The sequence below is a fragment of the Microtus ochrogaster genome, chromosome 19 (assembly GCF_000317375.1).
Source record: "Microtus ochrogaster isolate Prairie Vole_2 chromosome 19, MicOch1.0, whole genome shotgun sequence".
Classification (NCBI taxonomy): Eukaryota; Metazoa; Chordata; class Mammalia; order Rodentia; family Cricetidae; genus Microtus; species Microtus ochrogaster.
Window position 1 is genome coordinate 31112881 of NC_022021.1, and position 19309 is coordinate 31132189.

The 19309-nt window shown below is 40.7% G+C and overlaps 1 protein-coding gene across 1 annotated transcript in view; it reads left to right on the plus strand.

Moving 5' to 3' along the window:
• The window catches only part of Adamts12 (ADAM metallopeptidase with thrombospondin type 1 motif 12), a 238375-nt gene that overhangs the window by 135574 nt on the left and 83492 nt on the right, over window positions 1-19309 (plus strand). The window contains exons 6-9 of the mRNA XM_005356634.3: window positions 6630-6754; window positions 9949-10098; window positions 17656-17799; window positions 18368-18512. Coding sequence (XP_005356691.1) covers window positions 6630-6754; window positions 9949-10098; window positions 17656-17799; window positions 18368-18512 — 564 coding nt within the window. The remainder of the gene's footprint in view (window positions 1-6629; window positions 6755-9948; window positions 10099-17655; window positions 17800-18367; window positions 18513-19309) is intronic.

The following is a 19309-nucleotide window of genomic DNA, read 5'->3' on the forward strand; positions in this document are numbered from 1 at the left end:
CTTCCTTCTCTCTCTCTCTTTTGCTAGCATGCAGTGTCTAATTGGAGTATCATTCCTCCATTGTAGGATAATTTCATTAAAACTATATATGTGTATATATGTATATATATGGTTTCTTATTTCATATGTATGTATATGTATGTATGTTTATGCTTCCACAGTAATAGGCTTCCATCCATATATCTTCTTCAAAAGACCTTCTTTATTCATCCCCTTATTCCATCACAATTTCCACTATCTTACCTTCTGACCTTCAGTTGTTTGTTGAATAAGTGTAACATTATTTTGACTAACAAAGCTCAAACGGTCTATGATGACCAGAACAAAGCAGAGCAGTACACAAATGGAACCTTTTCTCAGATTGAGGCATTGACCATAGCATATGTAATACAGTTGCACATCCATTGTGATGCCGGGACTTGACCCCGTGGCACATGACTGACCAGAAAGTGTCCCTGGTTGAATTTGGTTGGGTGAGAGCTGCCCATTGGCAATGCCAAACATTGTCAGAAGATTTCTTGAAATTAGATAATGTGGTTTCTACAACTAATAAAGAAAATGTTGTGGATGGATGGAAACAAGTGTGATGATACACACCTGTAATCCTAGCACCCGTAATCCTAGCACTCTAGAGGCTAAGGCAAGAGAATCACGGATCAGGCCACCCTGGGCTACAAAATGTGAACTAATGTCTAATGAGCAAGAACTGAACAGTAGAGATGGGAAGAGGAAAGATTATTATTTTTGGTGGATAATTTTAGAAGTAATCCTAGTAACAGTAAGAGCTGAAAAAGCATTGTCATTATCTGAACACAGATATATTCATTTTCTATGTTTCAAAGCTTATAATACCTACTAATTATAACAATTACCTTCAGATAATTGATGTTCTATTATGAAACTATTATAAAATCTATTGATTTACTTTATGCATATTAATATCTACATTTCGTTATTGGTTTAGCCTGTCTATATTTTATTTTGAGTTAGCTGAGTCTCTATCTCTTAAAATAACAACAACAAAAAAGAAACCTGGAGAACTTGGATTATTGCTGAATTGAACTATTTAGCCTTGGGCTCCCTTGTGTAATCAATGGCAAAGCCACAAGTCTGATCACTAGAGATTGATCTATGGGGCAAGAAAGCAGAGCAAACCTTATAGTTACTTTGTTAAAAACCCTCCAGGGCTTCTATAACTGTGAAACAAATCATGGTCACCATGACAAAAAGCTCTAAGCTGAAACAGATGCCAGGCTTCTTCCAGACATCACGACACAGCTCACTAAATCTCCAAACACATGTTTTATTTATCTCATGGTCCCGCAATTGAGAGTTTGTCATTCTGGCTTCACTTCCAAGCATCCCAAGTGCAATAGAACAAATGCTAGTAGGGAAAGATATGTGAGACCAGAGCAACAGTAGAGTGAGCAACAGTATAGTGTTGCTATGTTGAGAACTTCTGCAAAAGCCTTCTGCAAACCTAAAAGCTATCTGAAGACTTCCCTTTGAACCTCCTCTCTTGCCTTAACGGATTGAGTTTGACATTTCTACAATTGTTGACTGCCACTCCAGTTTAAATGACAGTTGCCAAGAGAATATGGTCTTGAGCTGGTGAGACTTTTAGTCCTCTGTCTTTAGAAGATAGTGTCACGGTTTAGCATGAGCTGTGACTCATAGGGAGCACAGGTGTTCACAGCTAAGCATCCTTGGACATCCAACGAGACCTTGGTAAGTTTTCAATCTGTTTACTCAGTAGCAAGGTTTGGCTATTTATCTGCCCACTAAGGCAAACAAGGAGTTATTGAGAAAATAGAGTTCTCTTTGGGATTATAAAATACTGGAAGATCCATGAGAAGCCAAAGCATCCAAAATAATACTGTACTTACAACCACTATTGTAATCAGTAACCTGGAACTATTGGATTCACCTAGAAAAAATATTAGAGTGAGGTTACCCAGACCCAGAAAGACAAATATAATATACACTCAATCATAAGTGGCTTTTAGACATAAAACAAAGAAAAACCAGCCTACGGTCCACAACCCCAGAGAACTTAGACAACAAAGAGGACCTTAAGAGAGACATACATGAATCTAAGTAGGAAGGAGGAAAACACAAGATCTCTTGAGAAAATTGGGAGCATGCAGATCACAGGAGAGGGTAGAAGGAGAAAGGAAGGAAGGAGGGGGAGAAGAGAAAAATGTATAGCACAATAAAAACAAGAAAAAAAAGAAATATTCACAATAATGTCATTTGAATGCTATTTCTAGTGTGAGCATTGGGAAGCAAGGGAATCTTCAGATCAGTCTGTGGCTTTGCCATTTGAAAACTATTGCTACCAACTCCAATTCCTACAGTGAAATTCTTCTCAGCTGTACATGAGTAAATGAACTCCTAACTACCTCACATTAGTTTACAAAAGCAAGTTGAGTGAAGTATCAAGATGTAATCTATGATCCTGTATATGCTATAATGTGGGTGGATTGTTTTATATTACTTTGAATTAGGAATGCATGTCTCTGTGTGAGTATGTGTGCAGAAGTGCTGGTGCCAGCAGAGACTAGAGAGGGCATTAGTTTCCCCTGGAGTTAGAGTTACAGACAGTTGTGAGCCGTCAGACCTGGGAGCTGGGAACCATCTTTGACTCCTCTTAAGAGAAGTATGGGCTTTTGGCCACTGAACCGTCTCTGCAGCCCAAGGGTGGAGTTTTAAAATTCAGTATCTTAGTGGAACTCAGAGAAAGCTGGAAACTCTGGAACTAGCACCTGGAATATGCCTCTTGAATTTGGTTTGCTTTCTTCTTGGCTTTTTTTTTAAAATTTATTTATTTATTAAAGATTTTTGTCTCTTCCCTGCCACCGCCTCCCATTTCCCTCCCCCTCCCCCAATCAAGTTCCCCCCCCCAGCCCGAAAAGCCATCAGGGTTCCCTGTCCTGTGGGAAGTCCAAGGAACCCCCACTTCCATCCAGGTCTAGCAAGTTGAGCATCCAAACTGCCTAGGCTCCCACAAAGCCAGTGCGTGCAGTAGGATCAGAAACCCATTGCCATTGTTCTTGAGTTCTCAGTAGTCCTCATTGTCCACTATGTTCAGAGAGTCCAGTTTTATCCCAGGCTTTTCCAGACCCAGGCCAGCTGGCCTTGGTGAGTTCCCAATAGAACATCCCCATTGTCTCAGTGTGTGGGTGCACCCCTCGCGGTCCTGAGTTCCTTGCTCGTGCTCTCTCTCCTTCTGCTCCTAATTTGGACCTTGAGATTTCTGTCCGGTGCTCCAATGTGAGTGTCTGTCTCTGTCTCCTTTCATCGCCTGATGAAGGTTAATATTCAGGAGGATGCCTATATGTTTTTCTTTGGGTTCTCCTTATTTAGCTTCTCTAGGACCACTAATTATAGGCTCAATGTCCTTTGTTTATGGCTAGAAACCAAATATGAGTGAGTACATCCCATGTTCCTCTTTTTGGGTCTGGCTTACCTCACTCAGGATAGTGTTTTCTATTTCCATCCATTTGTATGCAAAATTCAAGAAGTCCTTGTTTTTTACTGCTGAGTAGTACTCTAATATGTATATATTCCATACTTTCTTCATCCATTCTTCCATTGAAGGGCATCTAGGTTGTTTCCAGGTTCTGGCTATTACAAACAATGCTGCTATGAACATCGTAGAGCATATACTTTTGTTGTATGATAAGGCCTCTCTTGGGTATATTCCCAAGAGTGGTATTGCTGGGTCCAGGGGTAAGTTGATCCCGAATTTCCTGAGAAACCGCCACACTGCTTTCCAAAGTGGTTGCACAAGTTTGCATTCCCACCAGCAATGGATGAGTGTACTCCTGGATTGGGAGGATCAACATAGTAAAAATGGCAATTCTACCAAAAGCAATCTATAGATTCAATGCAATCCCCATCAAAATCCCATCAAAATTCTTCACAGATCTGGAGAAGACAATAATCAACTTTATATGGAAAAATAAAAAACCCAGGATAGCCAAAACAATCTTATACAACAAAGGATCATCTGGAGGCATTACCATACCTGACTTCAAACTCTACTACAGAGCTACAGTATTGAAAACAGCTTGGTATTGGCATAAAAACAGAGAAGTCTTCTTGGCTTTTGACTATAAGTTTTCCCTACCCCCTCCCTTCTCCTTCCCTCGTTCCCTCCCTTCTCTCCCCACCTTCCTCTCCCTCTCTCTCCCATGCATGCAATTTTATTTATTAAGCTGATAACCATTGTATATATGCACTATGCACAATATAATATTTTAAAACATATAAGCACTTGGAATGGATGAATCGGGGAAATAAAGATGTGCCTCACCTCATATTTTCCCCATAGTGAGGACACTTAACATCTGTCTGTTCTTCTCGTGATTCTCACATATAATAAATAATGTATTGTTATTGACCATGGTCACCATGTCATGTAGTAGAGCTCTAGAACTTACTCCTCTTACCTAAATTGAGATATGAATCCTTTCACCAACCTATTTATATGCCTCTACCTGTGTCCCTTTTTGTCTATTTCTAAGTTCTATGTTTTCAGAGTCCTCATGTAAGTGAGATCATGCATTATTGGTCTTTCTGTGCCTGGCTTAGTCCACTTGATATGATGTCTTCCAGGTTCTTCCATGCTCTCAAAAATGGCAGAATTTCCTTCATTTGTTAGTCTGAAAACTGTTTCATTGTTTTCAGAAAGCAAAAAAATAATCAGAATTATTGTATTCATGCATATTAAGTTGATTTTATATCTTCGCTGTTTTGAAAAATCCAGCAGGGTGAATGGGGATCTGCAGCGTACAGAATTCATAACTTTGTGTATATCCTCACTAGAGGGATTGCTAGATCAAATAGTAGTTCTGCTTTTATTTATTGAGAAACTTACATGCTGTTTTTAATCAAGACTATACTAGCCTACATCTCTACAAACTGTTCAGAAGTTTCTGCCTTATATTCTGACCAATGCCTGTTATCATTTTTCTATTTGTCAGTAACTGTTCTAACTGACATGTGGCAATAGGGCGTTATAGTTTTAATTAACATCCACTTTCTCCTTTTGAAATTCTTCTTTCCCTGTCTCAGTATGTAGTCCAGGTTGGTCTGAAACTCACCTATGTAGCACAGGCTGGCCTCATTTCAAGACCTTCTTTCTGCCTCAGTTGCCCAACTCTGGAATTATAAGTGTGTGTCAAATACCCAACCTTGAGTATTTTTAGTATGCTTATTGGCCATTGTGTGTCATTTTTTTGAGAAATGCCTATTCATGGTTTCTTCTTTCCCATTTTTAATTGAGTTCTCTTTTTGCTATCTAGCATGGCTAATTGAAAAGTTTATCTTCCCTTCAATGAATTGCATTTTTACCTTTGCCTCCCCCCCAAAAAAAACCACTCAAGCATGTTTTCGTGGGTCTACTTTTGGATCTCTGTCTATTGACCCACACAAGAATCCCATCACACTGTCATGGCCGTGAACTGACGTAGTAAACTTTAGAATTGGATTCAATTAATTGTCAGATCTTATGTTTCTATTTTGAGACTTATTTTAACAAATATAAGGACCGTGATTAAGCATGCGTATTTTATGATGAGCTTGAATATGTCTAGAAAAGACCCAGCCAAGCATTTAACATGAATTACAATAGAGCTACAAATCAATTGAGGGGTGGAATCCTCACTAGACTGAACCTTTGAACCCGTAAATGTAACATCGGTTCTCTTCTTTACATCTCTAATTTCCTTTATCAGCACTCGGACATTTCCAGAATACAGATTCTGCACATGGCTGTCAGTTTCATTTCTGAATACTTCACTATTTTTAAATAATTATAAATTTTAATGTGAATTTTTTAAATGTAATAGGTATTCTCTTAGAGATACCCTCTTCCCCAAGAAATAGAAGCATATAGTTAAAGCTAGATCTGAAAGCAACCTGGTCACAGTTGGTGTTTTGTCTGACAATCAAGCTTTCTGCATAAAGGAAGCAGAGACAAGTCGACTTCCCAGTTAGGGTGATGACTAATATCTAGCACATCTTTACCAGGAACCTCGAAGCTTCTGAGCTGAGAGACTTTCATCTAGTTCTTCCCATCTCTCAGATTTAATTTCCTTTAATTATAAAATAAACATAATGATGTTTCATTGCCAGCAATGCCGAGTAGATGGCGAGGAAATTAGATGACGCAGTGTGCAAGGGCCCAGCAGCCAGCATCACAGCTGCCTTCCCAGCAAAGGAAGCTTCTTGTGGAAGATTCATTCGTTTCTCATGAGAAATGAAAAAATAAAATAAAAAGCTGCTTGGAACTTTACTATCTTAGAATGCATCAGCCCACTAGAAATAAAACTTCAAGTAATGTGAGTCTTTGTTATATTTCCAATTTATTTTTAAGGGCTACTTGATGTGGTGACAGTTTCTATCCTGAGGTTCCTCCTTTAGGTCTTTTTAATAATGTCAGGGCATGGGTGGGTGACTCTCGGAGCAGAGAGTCAGTCCAAAGGGAATACATTTGCCTCTGCCAAATATCTTCTAAGTGCCTGGAGCATCATCTCTGAAGTGCTCCTGAGGACTACTGTCTAATATAATAAACTGGATCACAAAGAGCCTACTCATACATGTCTTTTCTCTCCTTTTTCCAGCAAGGATTGAAGATAGTTCATCATGCAGAGAAGACACTGTCCAGCTTCTGCAAGTGGCAGAAAAGCATCAATCCCAAGAGCGACCTCAACCCTGTCCATCACGATGTGGCTGTTCTTATCACCAGGTACCTCAAGTCGATATGCAAAGGAGGGTAACCAGCCGAGAAAGGCTAGTGGCTGAAAGTCTGGTCATATGTACACCCTCCTGGGATTCTCACTACCCTTTTCATTTCTTGGTCATTTGTGACAGCAACAGCTGTGGCCTGTGAGCCCCTTTCTGGCTGATACCATGGAGAGGGCATTTAGCAAGCTTGTTGATATGGTAAAACTCTTCTTTCTTATAAACTACGTCTGTTGACAAACAAGTCTCTTTTCCTATAATAACAAAGATTTTGCCTTTAAAGTTGTCTTTTTTTCTCCAAGAAATACATTTTCAAACCCTTGATTGAAGACTTCTATAACCCTAAGCTGGTGGACTTTCTGAACTTTTTATTTCTATTTAGTCTCCCCTTTTCAATTTATAAGACACAATTATCTAGGGACTTAGCTGTTCTAACCCACTGTAGGCTGATGCCTAGGATACAGTGCACACATCCTTCCCTGAGTAAATGAGGTGATGTAAATGTACCTTTCTCCTTTTCTCCCTCATGTGTAACATGAGGTATAGTGTAGACGTAGGTCACTTGCCTAGAGTTGGTTAGGCCCTGGGTTCAGTTCACATCATTGCAAAGATATGATTTTGTGGGGCTGGAGAGATGGCTCAGAGGTTAAGAGCACTGACTGCTTTTCCAGAGGTCCCGAGTACAATTTCCAGCAACCACATGGTGGCTCACAACCATCTGTAATGAGATCTGGTGCCCTCTTCTGGTTTGGAGTCATACTTGCAGACAGAACACTGTATACATAATAAATAAATAAATAATTTTTTTTTTAAAAGATATAATTTTGTTGTAAGAACAGATGGATCCTATGGTACTACTTAAAAAAAAAAAACATCAAAACTTTCAGGATCCAGACTATGAAAAGCTAATGAGCTTTCCTAATCAATCCAAGGCTCTTTGAACTCTGATTTTTTTCCACTGGCTGAGTAAACATGTATTGACTTCCTACTTATGTTCTTTATAATAAGGGCTCATATAATAAAAGGGTGGGGTTAGTTGTAGCTTATGCAAATTTACAGACATCCAGAAATCTAAGGATGTGTACTAAAAGAGGCCTCTTCTGCTAGGGAGAACCAGAGCCTTTGTGCTTAATGTTCCTCCTCTGCATAAACCTACTCCATGGGGACTACTGGTCTACCTAAGGTACAGTACATCCTAGAAACCCGCTGCTTTAGGTTTATACCAAAAGCTTCTCTTGGAACATATTTCCATATAACCAGGTTTTAGCACTTTCACTCAAAAGCAGGACTCTGATGATTGAAATTTCAGATGCGGGTAGGACAGACGTATGCATCACATGGGATTCATTATCATCCTTTATATTAAGTTAATGCTATCAAAATGATACGGCTGCTCTGATCTTAATGGCCTGTTTTTCACAGGACAACACGTACCCAGGACCTTGGGTTTTTGACCTTAGGACTCATCATCTAGGGCTTGATAATTCTTTGTTTTGGAAGCTGTTCCTGTAGATGGAGGTAGCTATCTACCTTCTAATTTTCACTTATGAGACTAGTACCCCAAACGACTTGTAAAACCCCAAACTATTTCCAGACATTATAAAAGGTCCCTTAGGAAAGAAGTAAGGTCAAGATCAATTTCCACTCCTCACCCTCCTCCAACCCATACTGGAAAATGTTGGTGTGAAATAAAGAAGAGATGAAGAAGAAATGAATGTGAAACTAAACACTGCGACTGAGGAGCTTTTCCCAGACCCACATTGGCAGTGCCCGATAGAATTGCTCCTGTGGAGCACAGATGTGTGAGAAGAGACCACACTCATGTTCCCCTTGTGCAGCCTTCCAAGGCATAGTTTCTTGTGTGCGTCTTCATTATCTGAGAGAGATAAAGCCAGCCTCCTTTTGAAATCCAAAAGTCCTTGTCTCCGAGAATTATATTCCTACAATTCCTTTGCTGTTTCCCCTTTCCTGCTCTTTGATGCTAAGCTGTTAGTAGGTACCTTCTTGTGTATCTGACCATTTGTTAATAAAGAAATCAGATACATGTAAATGCCATAATCAAACTGAAAGAGTTAATAGATGAGTAATGGGTGTCATACCTTTTCCCCAGCAAGTCCCTGAAGAACTGTACTTTTAGAATAAGTATTAAAACATGCATCCTGCAGTCAAGGCTGGGATGTATCTGGCTGGAGACTGTATGATCTTACTCTCAGCCCTCCAACAGCTGCCAACAGTCAACATATGATTCACGTCTACGTTGCTTACGAAAGGGGGCTGTTTCTCACACTCCCTAGCCCTACCCACTGCCTCTGGGAGAACTGAACTCAGTTTCTCCAGGTGTGAGTCCTTTCCTTTTCCCAAAGGACACAGAAAACAAGTGACCGTTTGTGGCTGCAGACGAGGCCCACACAAACCTTTGCAGCTAAAGTCTGGAATCACCACCAGCGCTTGTGCTAACCAAAAGTTCCTCTTGTGCTTGAAGAAAGTCTAGTGACTGATTAATGACTCTGAAAACTCTTGTCAACGATTGAAATAATCTCTCAGGATATGAAGGCCTGCTTTTGTTTGAAAAGCTGCAGTGTTTTCTGAAGTTCTCTGAGGCTTTCCTTCCCTTTTTTCTAGCTCATTTCCAATGAGAAGGGGAGATGAGGTATCACAGTGTGCATGGGTTATGCACATTCACAATATTCATTTGTAAGTTTTATTAGTGTAGTCTGACTAGATAGATAATTGATTTCATCTCTGTGGGATAGTGAGAGAAACTGCATTTTTCATAAGACAAAACAAACAAACAAGCCCCAGCTGAGTTTTGAAAACAGAGCTCAAAAAACCCCAAAGGGGGTTTCATGTCTAAAAAGAAAACTGCTAATCACCTCTTCCTTATTCAATGTTTAACTTTGATTTCCAGTGCACTATTTTGTTAGCCTAATCATACTCATCCCCTGAGATGATGTGCAAAAACCACTCAAATTAAAATGCTTTAAATTCTCCCAACATTGTAAAGTTTGGGAAATTGAATTAATTAAGAGATAAGATCAGAATGGGTCCAATGGATTCAAAGTCCTGTTCTCATGTGGGCTTTATTGTAAAACATGCTTTGAAGATACCAACCATAGTAGTGTATACTGATGTAGTTTTGCAGGAAGCTTGTTCAAGCATTTCTTTGGGTGTTTAAGCATCTCTGGTTTCTCCTTTCAGAAAGGACATCTGTGCTGGTGTCAATCGCCCTTGTGAGACCCTGGGGCTGTCGCAACTATCAGGAATGTGCCAGCCTCACAGGAGCTGCAACATCAATGAAGATTCTGGCCTACCCCTGGCTTTCACCATTGCCCACGAGCTCGGGCACAGGTAAAGAGTTCAAGCAGCAGAGATGCGCTTGCCATGGTCATGTATCCCTAGCACTGAAGGGAGTGGAAAGCAGTTAAAACTGAGTATCACAAGATTCGGTTTGCACGTGGCACAGGTTCACCCCCTGACCTCTGTAACTTCTTCTGAGAAGCAGAGAGAATGCCGTATTTCCCAACCTTCATTTACTCTGTCCTCACCACTTATAACAATTATATATTAGAGTCAGTGAGACTTGCTTCAAAAGGCAATGTTTGTTTGTTTGTTTGTTTGTTTGGGTTTTGTTTAAGACACAGTCTCCCATGCTGGCCTGAAACTTATAATGTAGCTCAGGCCAGCCTTTAATTCATTACAATTCTCCTACCTCAACCTCCCAACTGCTAGGATTATAGGCATGAGTCTTTATATTCATCTTGAAATGGTAATATTTTTTAAGTTTAGTAATATCACTTCCCTTTATTGGCTAAAGGCCCTTTGACAGCAAATGGAGATCCAAATTATCTCCAGTCCCTGTATAATTCCACACAAACAGCCATGTCCAATTACGAAGGATCAAACAATACTTAGGGATGATATGCTGTGATGTTAATCTTCATTGTCAACATGATTGGATGTAAAATCACCATGGTAACATATCTCTGGGTGTGTCAGTGAGATGTTTCCAGGGGTTTCATTCGAGAGGGAAGACCCACTTAGTCTTACAATCCCATAGTCCTTGTGACTGAATGAGAAGGATAAAGTGAGATGAATCCCAACATCCAGTTATCTCCACGTCATGGATGCAGATGTAAGTGACCAGATGCCTGATGCTCCAGCAACCATGCCTTGCCCACCATGATAGTTAAGCTATGACTCAAAGTAAACCCCTTGCCTTCCAAGTATTCCCGTCAGGTATCTTGCCATGGTAATGAGTAAAATCATCATAATGTTGCTCAGACTTTCCTAATCACCTTACCAGCAGTGGAGCAGGGGAGGGTAATAATGCAGTGATGCCCCTGCCTCAGGCTCCTGTCACTTTGATCTCCCTGGTAGGATGACCTGTTCCCTCATAAACCAGGTAAATCCCCTTTTCTTTGACTTGTTTCTGTCAGGGCATTTTATTACAGCAACAGAAAAGAAAGTAAGACAGACAGGCAGGCATGCCCTAAGGATGGCTTATTGCTAATGTTTTCTTCCAGGTAAGATGAAACTTCTTGAAAAACATCTTAATGGACAACTTTAGAATCTGATCTGTAGCGGGCTTTCTTTTAGGCCACTAACTGGCTCCCAAATCGTGACACAGACACTTATTATTAGTTTTGAGTGCTTGGCCTTACCTTATGTTTATTTCTTGCTAGCTCTTACCACTTAACCCGTTTCTCTCCATCTATGTTTTTCCTCAGGACTTTTTGCCTTTCTTTCCTTCTGTGTGTCCTCCTCCTGCCTGGCCCAGAGCATTTCCCTGTCTTTCTCCCTTGTTCTCTTCTCCTTCTTCTTCCTCAAGCCTAGATTGCTCCTCCCACTGTTCTCTCTGCCTGCCAGCCCTGCTTATCCTTCCTTCTTCTGACAGTCAGCTTTTTATTAGACCAATCAGATGCCTTAGGCAGGCAAGGTGAAACAAATGCAACACATCTTACTTCTTTAACAAAGAGAGCAATAAGAAATGTAACACATCTTTACATTGTTAACAAAGAGAGCAATAAAAAAATGTAACATAGCTTTACATCTTTAACAAAGTTAAAAAGGCAATAGTAAAAAATGTAACACATCTTTACATCCTTAACAAAGTTAACAAAGGCAGCAGCAACAGACATAACACACTTTCACATTGTTAAAGTAATATTCTGCAGCATAAACAAATGTAATGCATTTTTGCATAGTTAAAATAATATTTCACAACACTGATCAACATGCCCCATCTTTCCAGAGGGTGGAGGTCTGAAAGCAATGAGTAAAATAAATTTTTTCCAGAGATTTAGCTATAGTATTATCTGAAAAATAAATGGCCACTGTAGTTGCGAAGAGGTCTTGGGATATCATTTTGAGGACTAACTTTAATGGCCCAAACTCCTCTCCCCCTCCCTCTCCAGTCCATAGAGCAGTCAGGGTTCCCTGCTCTGTGGAAAGTCCAAGGTCCGCCCCCCTCCGTCCATGTCAAGGAAGGTGAACAACCAAACTGGCTAGGCTCCCACAAAACCAGAACATGAAGTAGGAAAAATGGCAATTCTACCAAAGGCAATTTATAGATTCAATGCAATCCCCATCAAGATCCCATCAAAATTCTTCACAGATCTGGAGAGGACAATAATCAACTTTATATGGAAAAACAAAAAACCCAGGATAGCCAAAACAATCCTATACAATAAAGGATCTGCTGGAGGCATTACCATTCCTGACTTCAAACTCTATTACAGAGCTACAGTAATGAAAACTGTGGTACTGGCATAAAAACAGAGAAGTCGACCAATGGAATCTTATAGAAGACCCAGATTTTAACCCACAAACCTATGAACACCTCATTTTAGATAAAGGAGCTAAAAGTATAGAATGGAAGAAAGAAAGCATCTTCAACAAATTGTACTGGCACAACTGGATGTCAACCTGTAGAAGAATGAAAATTGACCCGTATCTATTACCATGCACAAAACTCAAGTCCAAATGGATTAAAGACCTCAATATCAGCCCGAACACACTGAACCCGATAGAAGAGAAAGTGGGAAGTACCCTACAACAGATGGGCATAGGAGATCGCTTCCTGTGTATAACCCCAGCAGCACAGACATTAAGGGCAACATTGAATAAATGGGACCTACTAAAACTGAGAAGCTTCTGTAAAGCAAATCGAAAACTTCTATAAGCTTTCAGAGACCATTTACACACCAATCAGTAGAGCATTCAAGTTATTTAAATATATGCTTTAGCTAGATGTATTATTGAAGTCAGATGTCAGAATGTTTGAGTGAAGGTTTGATAAAGAGTCTGGATTTGCCAGACATCAAGAGTTCCCCTCAGTAAAGATCTTAGCCTATTGTGGCTTTGCTTGTCAGTGTAACCACAAATGAAAGAGCTTTTTCTAACAGGAGATTCAGAGTGAAGAGTCCCATGAACAATTAATCTACCCATACTGCATCATGGGAGCCTGCTCCCACCATTGTTTCTACAGGGATCTCCTCTCTATAAAGAACAAACCCAGGCACACTCAGTAAAGCACTAGAGAAGAGTAACAGTTGAGAAGAACCCTGGAGACTGTATTGTGTGAGACCTCTTCAGTCCGGGCTCACTCACCATAAAGCTTGCCACTGTGCAAAGCAATTTTACCTATGTGACAAGGCTGGAACATTGCCCCATGACTGGGTAAAGTAAACACTTGCTCTGACTTTTCCATCAGTCAGTAGTATGCTCCTAGATGGTTCCGTTGATCTTGTTATACTTAATTTTATCTGTTAAATGAGTGGGTGGCACCAGGCAAATCTTAGGTGCTGTGATTTATTGAATCCTCACAACACAGCCCCGATGACAAGTGTGATATCTTTTAATATCTTTGGTTGTCAAAAATTCAGAGATAGAGAACATAGGTGACTTTTTGTAATTAAACCATGATTGGCAATGTGGAGGAGCTACACCAAAATGTTAGTCCTGGCAAAAACAAGCAGTAATTGTTAGTCTTAGCAAAATGAAAGATATTCTCATGTACAAACATATAGACCTCCTCAATCCTGCTATGTAGGGGGATGAGGCTCATGAAGCAGTTAGTACCCAGCACTTGGGTGGTGCCGCAAAGGCCTCATGGACTCCTGGAGACTTTGATCCGTGAAGGGCAGTAGGAGTGTTCCCTGGCCCAGCCCTGTGGTAGAGTGCAGGGAGGCCTTGTGGACAATGGGCATTTTCACTGGCTCCCAGGCCAGGCCATTAGCAAGAATCTCTCCTTTACAACTCGGGTATCAATTCCCATTCTTTTTAAATTGATATTTTGTTGTATTTGACATATACAGGTGTTTTGCCTGCATGTATTTCTGTGTACCACAGGCATTTTCAGTCCCATAAGGGCCAGAAGAGGGCATTAGACCTCGTTCAACTGGAATTGTACCATTGTGAGCTGCCATGTTCGTGCTGGGAACCTAACCTGGGTCCTCTGGAAGAGCAGCCAGTATTCTTAAGTGCTGAGTCATATCTCTAACCCCAATTTTTAGAATTCATTTTTAAAAAGAAGAATGTTCTATCTTGAGCTGAGTATTCCAGTCTTGTCTTCTCTGTACGTTGGCCTGTTGTGGATTTGTGAACTGCCATTCCATCTACTGCAGAAGGAAGCTTCCTGGACAAAAGTGGAAAGGTGCATTAATTTATAGATATAATAACAAGAACTTAGGTTCCAGCTTATGCTATGTCCATTTAACAGAATAAAATTAGGTTCTCCCCTAGGATCTATGACCCTAGCCAGCTACAGGGTTTGGGCCCAGTTAATAGTACTAGCATAAGTTCTGCTGTGTAGAGCAGGTTTTAAATGCAATCAGAAAGAGTACTGGTTATGCCTATATATCCACTATTGCACCAGTGATGTATCTTGCCAGGCCAGTTGTTATTGTAGTCTTTAGGGCTCACAGGTAAAACTGCTCAACACTTTATAACCCTGATAATGTAAACAGAACCTCTCAAACCATGAAAGTTTTCTGGTAGGAATAAAGCTTCCAGGTTAGGACCAGGTTGAGTTTTTTTATGTCCTATGATTTTAGTGTGTGGTGTCTTCAGCAGGAGAGTCTTACGATCCCATTCTGAAGGGTATTCAAGAACAGGGGTAATAGCCCATAATTTGGGGTGATCTAAGAGACTCCACTGACCAATGACTCCTCAAGAGGTAGCCCATACTCAGCACTGAGCTTTTTATTTGGTGGTTATAACTGTCTGAGAGAGGTGTTGTTCCTCTGTTATGGAATAACCATGTCTCATTTCTTTTTATATATGTACATATTTCCGGAAGGTCCTACAGTAATACATTTCCACATAGAATTTTCAAAGGTGTTTGGTGTTCCTCATCCCTCTTCATACTCTCGCCTCATCCCTGCCCTCCTACCTTGCCCCATTAAAGCTTTCCTGTTTCTTCATTCCTCTTTTTGCCTCATTACACTGGTATTCTCTCTACCTTCTCTTGAAATCAACCATAACTTCTTATTAGTTCATTGACTTTTATGGGTATTCAACCTAAGTATTTATGAACTACTGAATAGATAATGAAATCATATGCATACAACATAATATTTAGCTGCAAAGAGAAAATGAAATTTAGAGGTAAATAGATGGAGCTAGTAATACTAACTCAGAATGAGGCAACTCAGACACACACAGAGAAATGCTGACTGCTCACTCTCACCTGTAGGTGCAAGATTTGAAACTTGGCTATGTGTATGTAAATTAGAATATATAAAATTACTTTGCTCTTAGTAATGAAAACACCATGGTTATATTGAGTATATACATTGGCTCAATATCATCACCCCAGCTTCCAGATTGTGCTGTTTCATTTATTGAGCTTTTCTCCCTGTGTGTTCAAACCTGGTATTTTCTGAAAGACTTGGAAAAGCTCATATTCAGTTTTTCATGGTTCTTGTTCTCTGCAAGTTTCACGGAACCATAAAACGAATAAACACTATGAGGTAAAGAGAAGATATACCCCCACAAAGTATTACAGAAGGCAAGGTATTTACTTAAGCTACTACTTCAGCTTGTAATTTAGTAAATGCACTTTAAAGGAATTGAAACAACAAAGACCCAGAAAACAGGCTGGCCAAGAAACCCCTGGGATTGTTACAGCAATACAAGGTGCCTACTCCAAACTACTGCTTGGATTCTCCCCAAGGGGAGTCTATTCTGTGCATGAGCTGCTAACGCTGACCAGATTCCATTAAAGTGAAATGTGAGTTTCTTACTCAGAGGAGTGGGAAAAAAAAATTTTAAAAATCATACTTTTCTGTATTCTGACCTGGAAAACTAAGCCAACATCTCCAAGATCTAAGTGACCCAGATCTCCATGGGAAACAGATTTTTGTAGGAACCTCAGGTATCTTTGGAGAATCCTAAGGGTATTAGTTGTAGAACGACAACTCTGGGTCAGTTTATTTCCTAAGCACCTCTGGCATGACAGGCAGTTAAATATTATAGTCCTTCAGAACCACCTTCCTGGCCTGCCATAACAGAGAGAGACCAGGGAACAGACACACAAATGAGTTCAAAACACAAGATCTCTATTGAAGACCACATTTGCCTCCAACAAGATGGATGGCTTTTGACCTGTAAAATTATTCTCTAAAAGAAGGAAATTAATCTCGACAATTGCTATCTGTTGTGTATACACTTGTGTGCACATATGTATGCAAATGTATATATATATGTGCGTGTGTGTGTGTGTACTTGTATGCACACGTGCACAGAGGCCAGAGGTCAGCATTGGGTTGACGGTATCTTCCTCTTTTGTTCTGCATTGTATTATCTGAGACAGGGTCTCTCTCTCACTGGTCTTGAACTCACCCAGAAGGCCAGGCGTGTCAGTTGGCAGGCACCAACCGTCTTCTCCACACTGGAATCATAGATGCTGGCTTTTTACATGGGTTCTAGGGGACAGAACTCATGTCTTCATGCTTGAGTTTGCTGAATTTGATTTGCTGAGTCATCGTCCAAGGGAAATTTTATTTTGTTTTTTGTTTTTTTGAGGCAGAATTTCTCTGTAGCTTTGGAGCCTGTCCTGGAACTAGCTCTTGTAGACCAGGTTGGCCTCAAACTCAAAGAGATCCGCTTACCTCTACCTCCTGAGTGCTGGGATTAAAGGCGTCAGCCACCACCACCTGGTTAAATTTCTATTGTTTATGAGACTTTTGATCTAGACTGGGCCTTGCTCAGTGGCTTTCGGGTGTTTCTTCCTTCAGATCTCTTCCTAGCACTATGGTGACTGCCCATTTTCTAGAAGAGAAAGAAAATTAGGCAACTTGCAGTAACTCAAATTTCATCAAACCACAGAGCTCAAATTCAATCTAGATTGTCTATATCCATAGCCTCTGCTCTCAACCACTGAACTGTGAGGTCTCCCCATTGTGTGGGCATTGAAGATCTGTTGGAATGGGGTAAAAAATTCCGTTCGTTAGTGCCTGGGCCTCCACCAGAGACTCCCTTAGACTGCTTTCTTGGTTCTCTTGGATTTGCTTATACTGGACTTGCTTCAAAGAGAAGACAGGTGTACTGGGACATGCTTTGCTCTTCTGACTTCAGAATACAGGGAGCCAGGTTGAGCACTCTTGGCTTTCTGCCAAATAGGGAGCCAGGCTGAGTATGCTCGGCTTACTGCCAAGCAGAGATTTGTTTTAATTCTCCATATGGCTGCTGTGGTTATGTAGCTGAGGTTAAGGGCATGTCTATAGTTGTCCCTGAACTTCTGAGTCCAAAATTAGCTATGTCCTTCCAACTTCAAAGTCTCACTTCATAAATAGCCCCCTTTGGAACAAAAGTGGCTTCCTGTGGGTTTTAATCATGGTGGCGAACCTGTGAGTTTCTCCTGTTTAATGCCTGTCTGCTTTCTGTTCTTGTGTTTTGTGTCAGCTTTGGCATCCAGCATGATGGAAAAGAAAATGACTGTGAGCCTGTGGGCAGGCACCCATACATCATGTCCCAGCAAATTCAGTACGATCCCACCCCACTGACATGGTCAAAATGCAGCAAAGACTACATCACCCGCTTCCTGGAGTAAGTGCAGCTCCGTTCCGGGCAGCCTCACTGGGCTCTCTTAAGTTGGAAGTCGTAATGAGTCTTCCATAGAGGAGTTAAGCCTGGGAAAGACTTGGTTTCATTTTCCAGTCCTCAGTATCACAGTGGCACCACAGGAGTGGATGCCCCTTCTGCTTTCTGACTAAGTCCCCTATCTACAGGCAAGTGAGCAACCTGATTCTTCCTTGTTGATACTGTCCCAAGGTGTGTGTGTGTGTGTGTGTGTGTGTGTGTGTGTGTGTGTGTGTGTGTGTGTATACAAAGAAGGAAAGGGCCATAAGGAAGAGGAGGTTGCTTTGGGTCATAGTCTTTAGCCCTTAACTAGGACAAATACAATTTGTATTTCCTAGATACAACTAAACATATTCTGTCAGATGGGATTTGCACTTCCTTTGATTAACTTTCTTCTAAGGCCCCCAGGGTTCTCTTGCTTGTAAGAATAAGGCTGTCAGGAAGCACAAGGAATGAATCCTTGTGATGTAAATGTCTATTGGATGACTGGAAAGATTGCGAGCAGTTGCTCTGGTGTTTGTTGACTTGTTTGCAGCCGGGGCAGGGGATTCTGTCTTGATGATGTTCCCAAGAAGAAAGGCTTGAAGTCCAATGTCATTGCTCCTGGAGTGATCTATGATGTCCACCACCAGTGCCAGCTCCAATATGGCCCAAATGCTACATTCTGCCAGGAAGTGGAAGTAAGCGCTTGGTTTCCTGGTGCTCTGGTGGGAGGGGGCAGGGTTTGACATCTGCAGCATTGTGAAGGAGGCACCAGAAAAACCTTGGAAAAGTCAGGCCTGAGCCCAGAAATGAAAGCTTGCTTTTAAATATACTCATGTGTATTATGTAAACCAGACACTTACAGTGGGGATCGCTGACATTCTCAGACCCAACTTTCTTGGAGCTCTGTGGAGTCCTATGCAACTTGAAGACAGTTCCATGGTGGTTTCCAGAGTTCACAGCATTTAACCCAATAAACTCTATAGCTGTCAGCCTAATCCTTAAAATAGCTCCTTTCCTAAATATCGCCTTGGTTGAAGAATGTCATAAGATCACAGCATAGAAAGAAGACTCATCTCCTGCCACTCTGCTTCTTCGTTATTTTCAAGTCTTGATGTTGTGCCCTTAAATAATTAACATCTCAGTCCGGCCTTCTCCATTACCACTGCTGTCTCAATTCTGCTGCTCTCCTCTTGATACTGATACTACCTACCCTGTCTATCTACTATTCAAAGTGCTATTGCCATTATTTTAAAAGCACAAATCTAACCATGTGTCTATTCTTTTCTTGGAATCACCACTAACCATTGGGTACAATCCCAACTCCTTGTTCACATTCTTTTATAATTTGGACTCAGCCAACCCTACAGTTTTGAAATACTTTATTTATATTAGATAGATGATAGATAGATAGATACATAGATAGATAGATACATAGATAGATAGATAGATAGATAGATAGATAGATAGATAGATGATAGATAGATAGATAGAT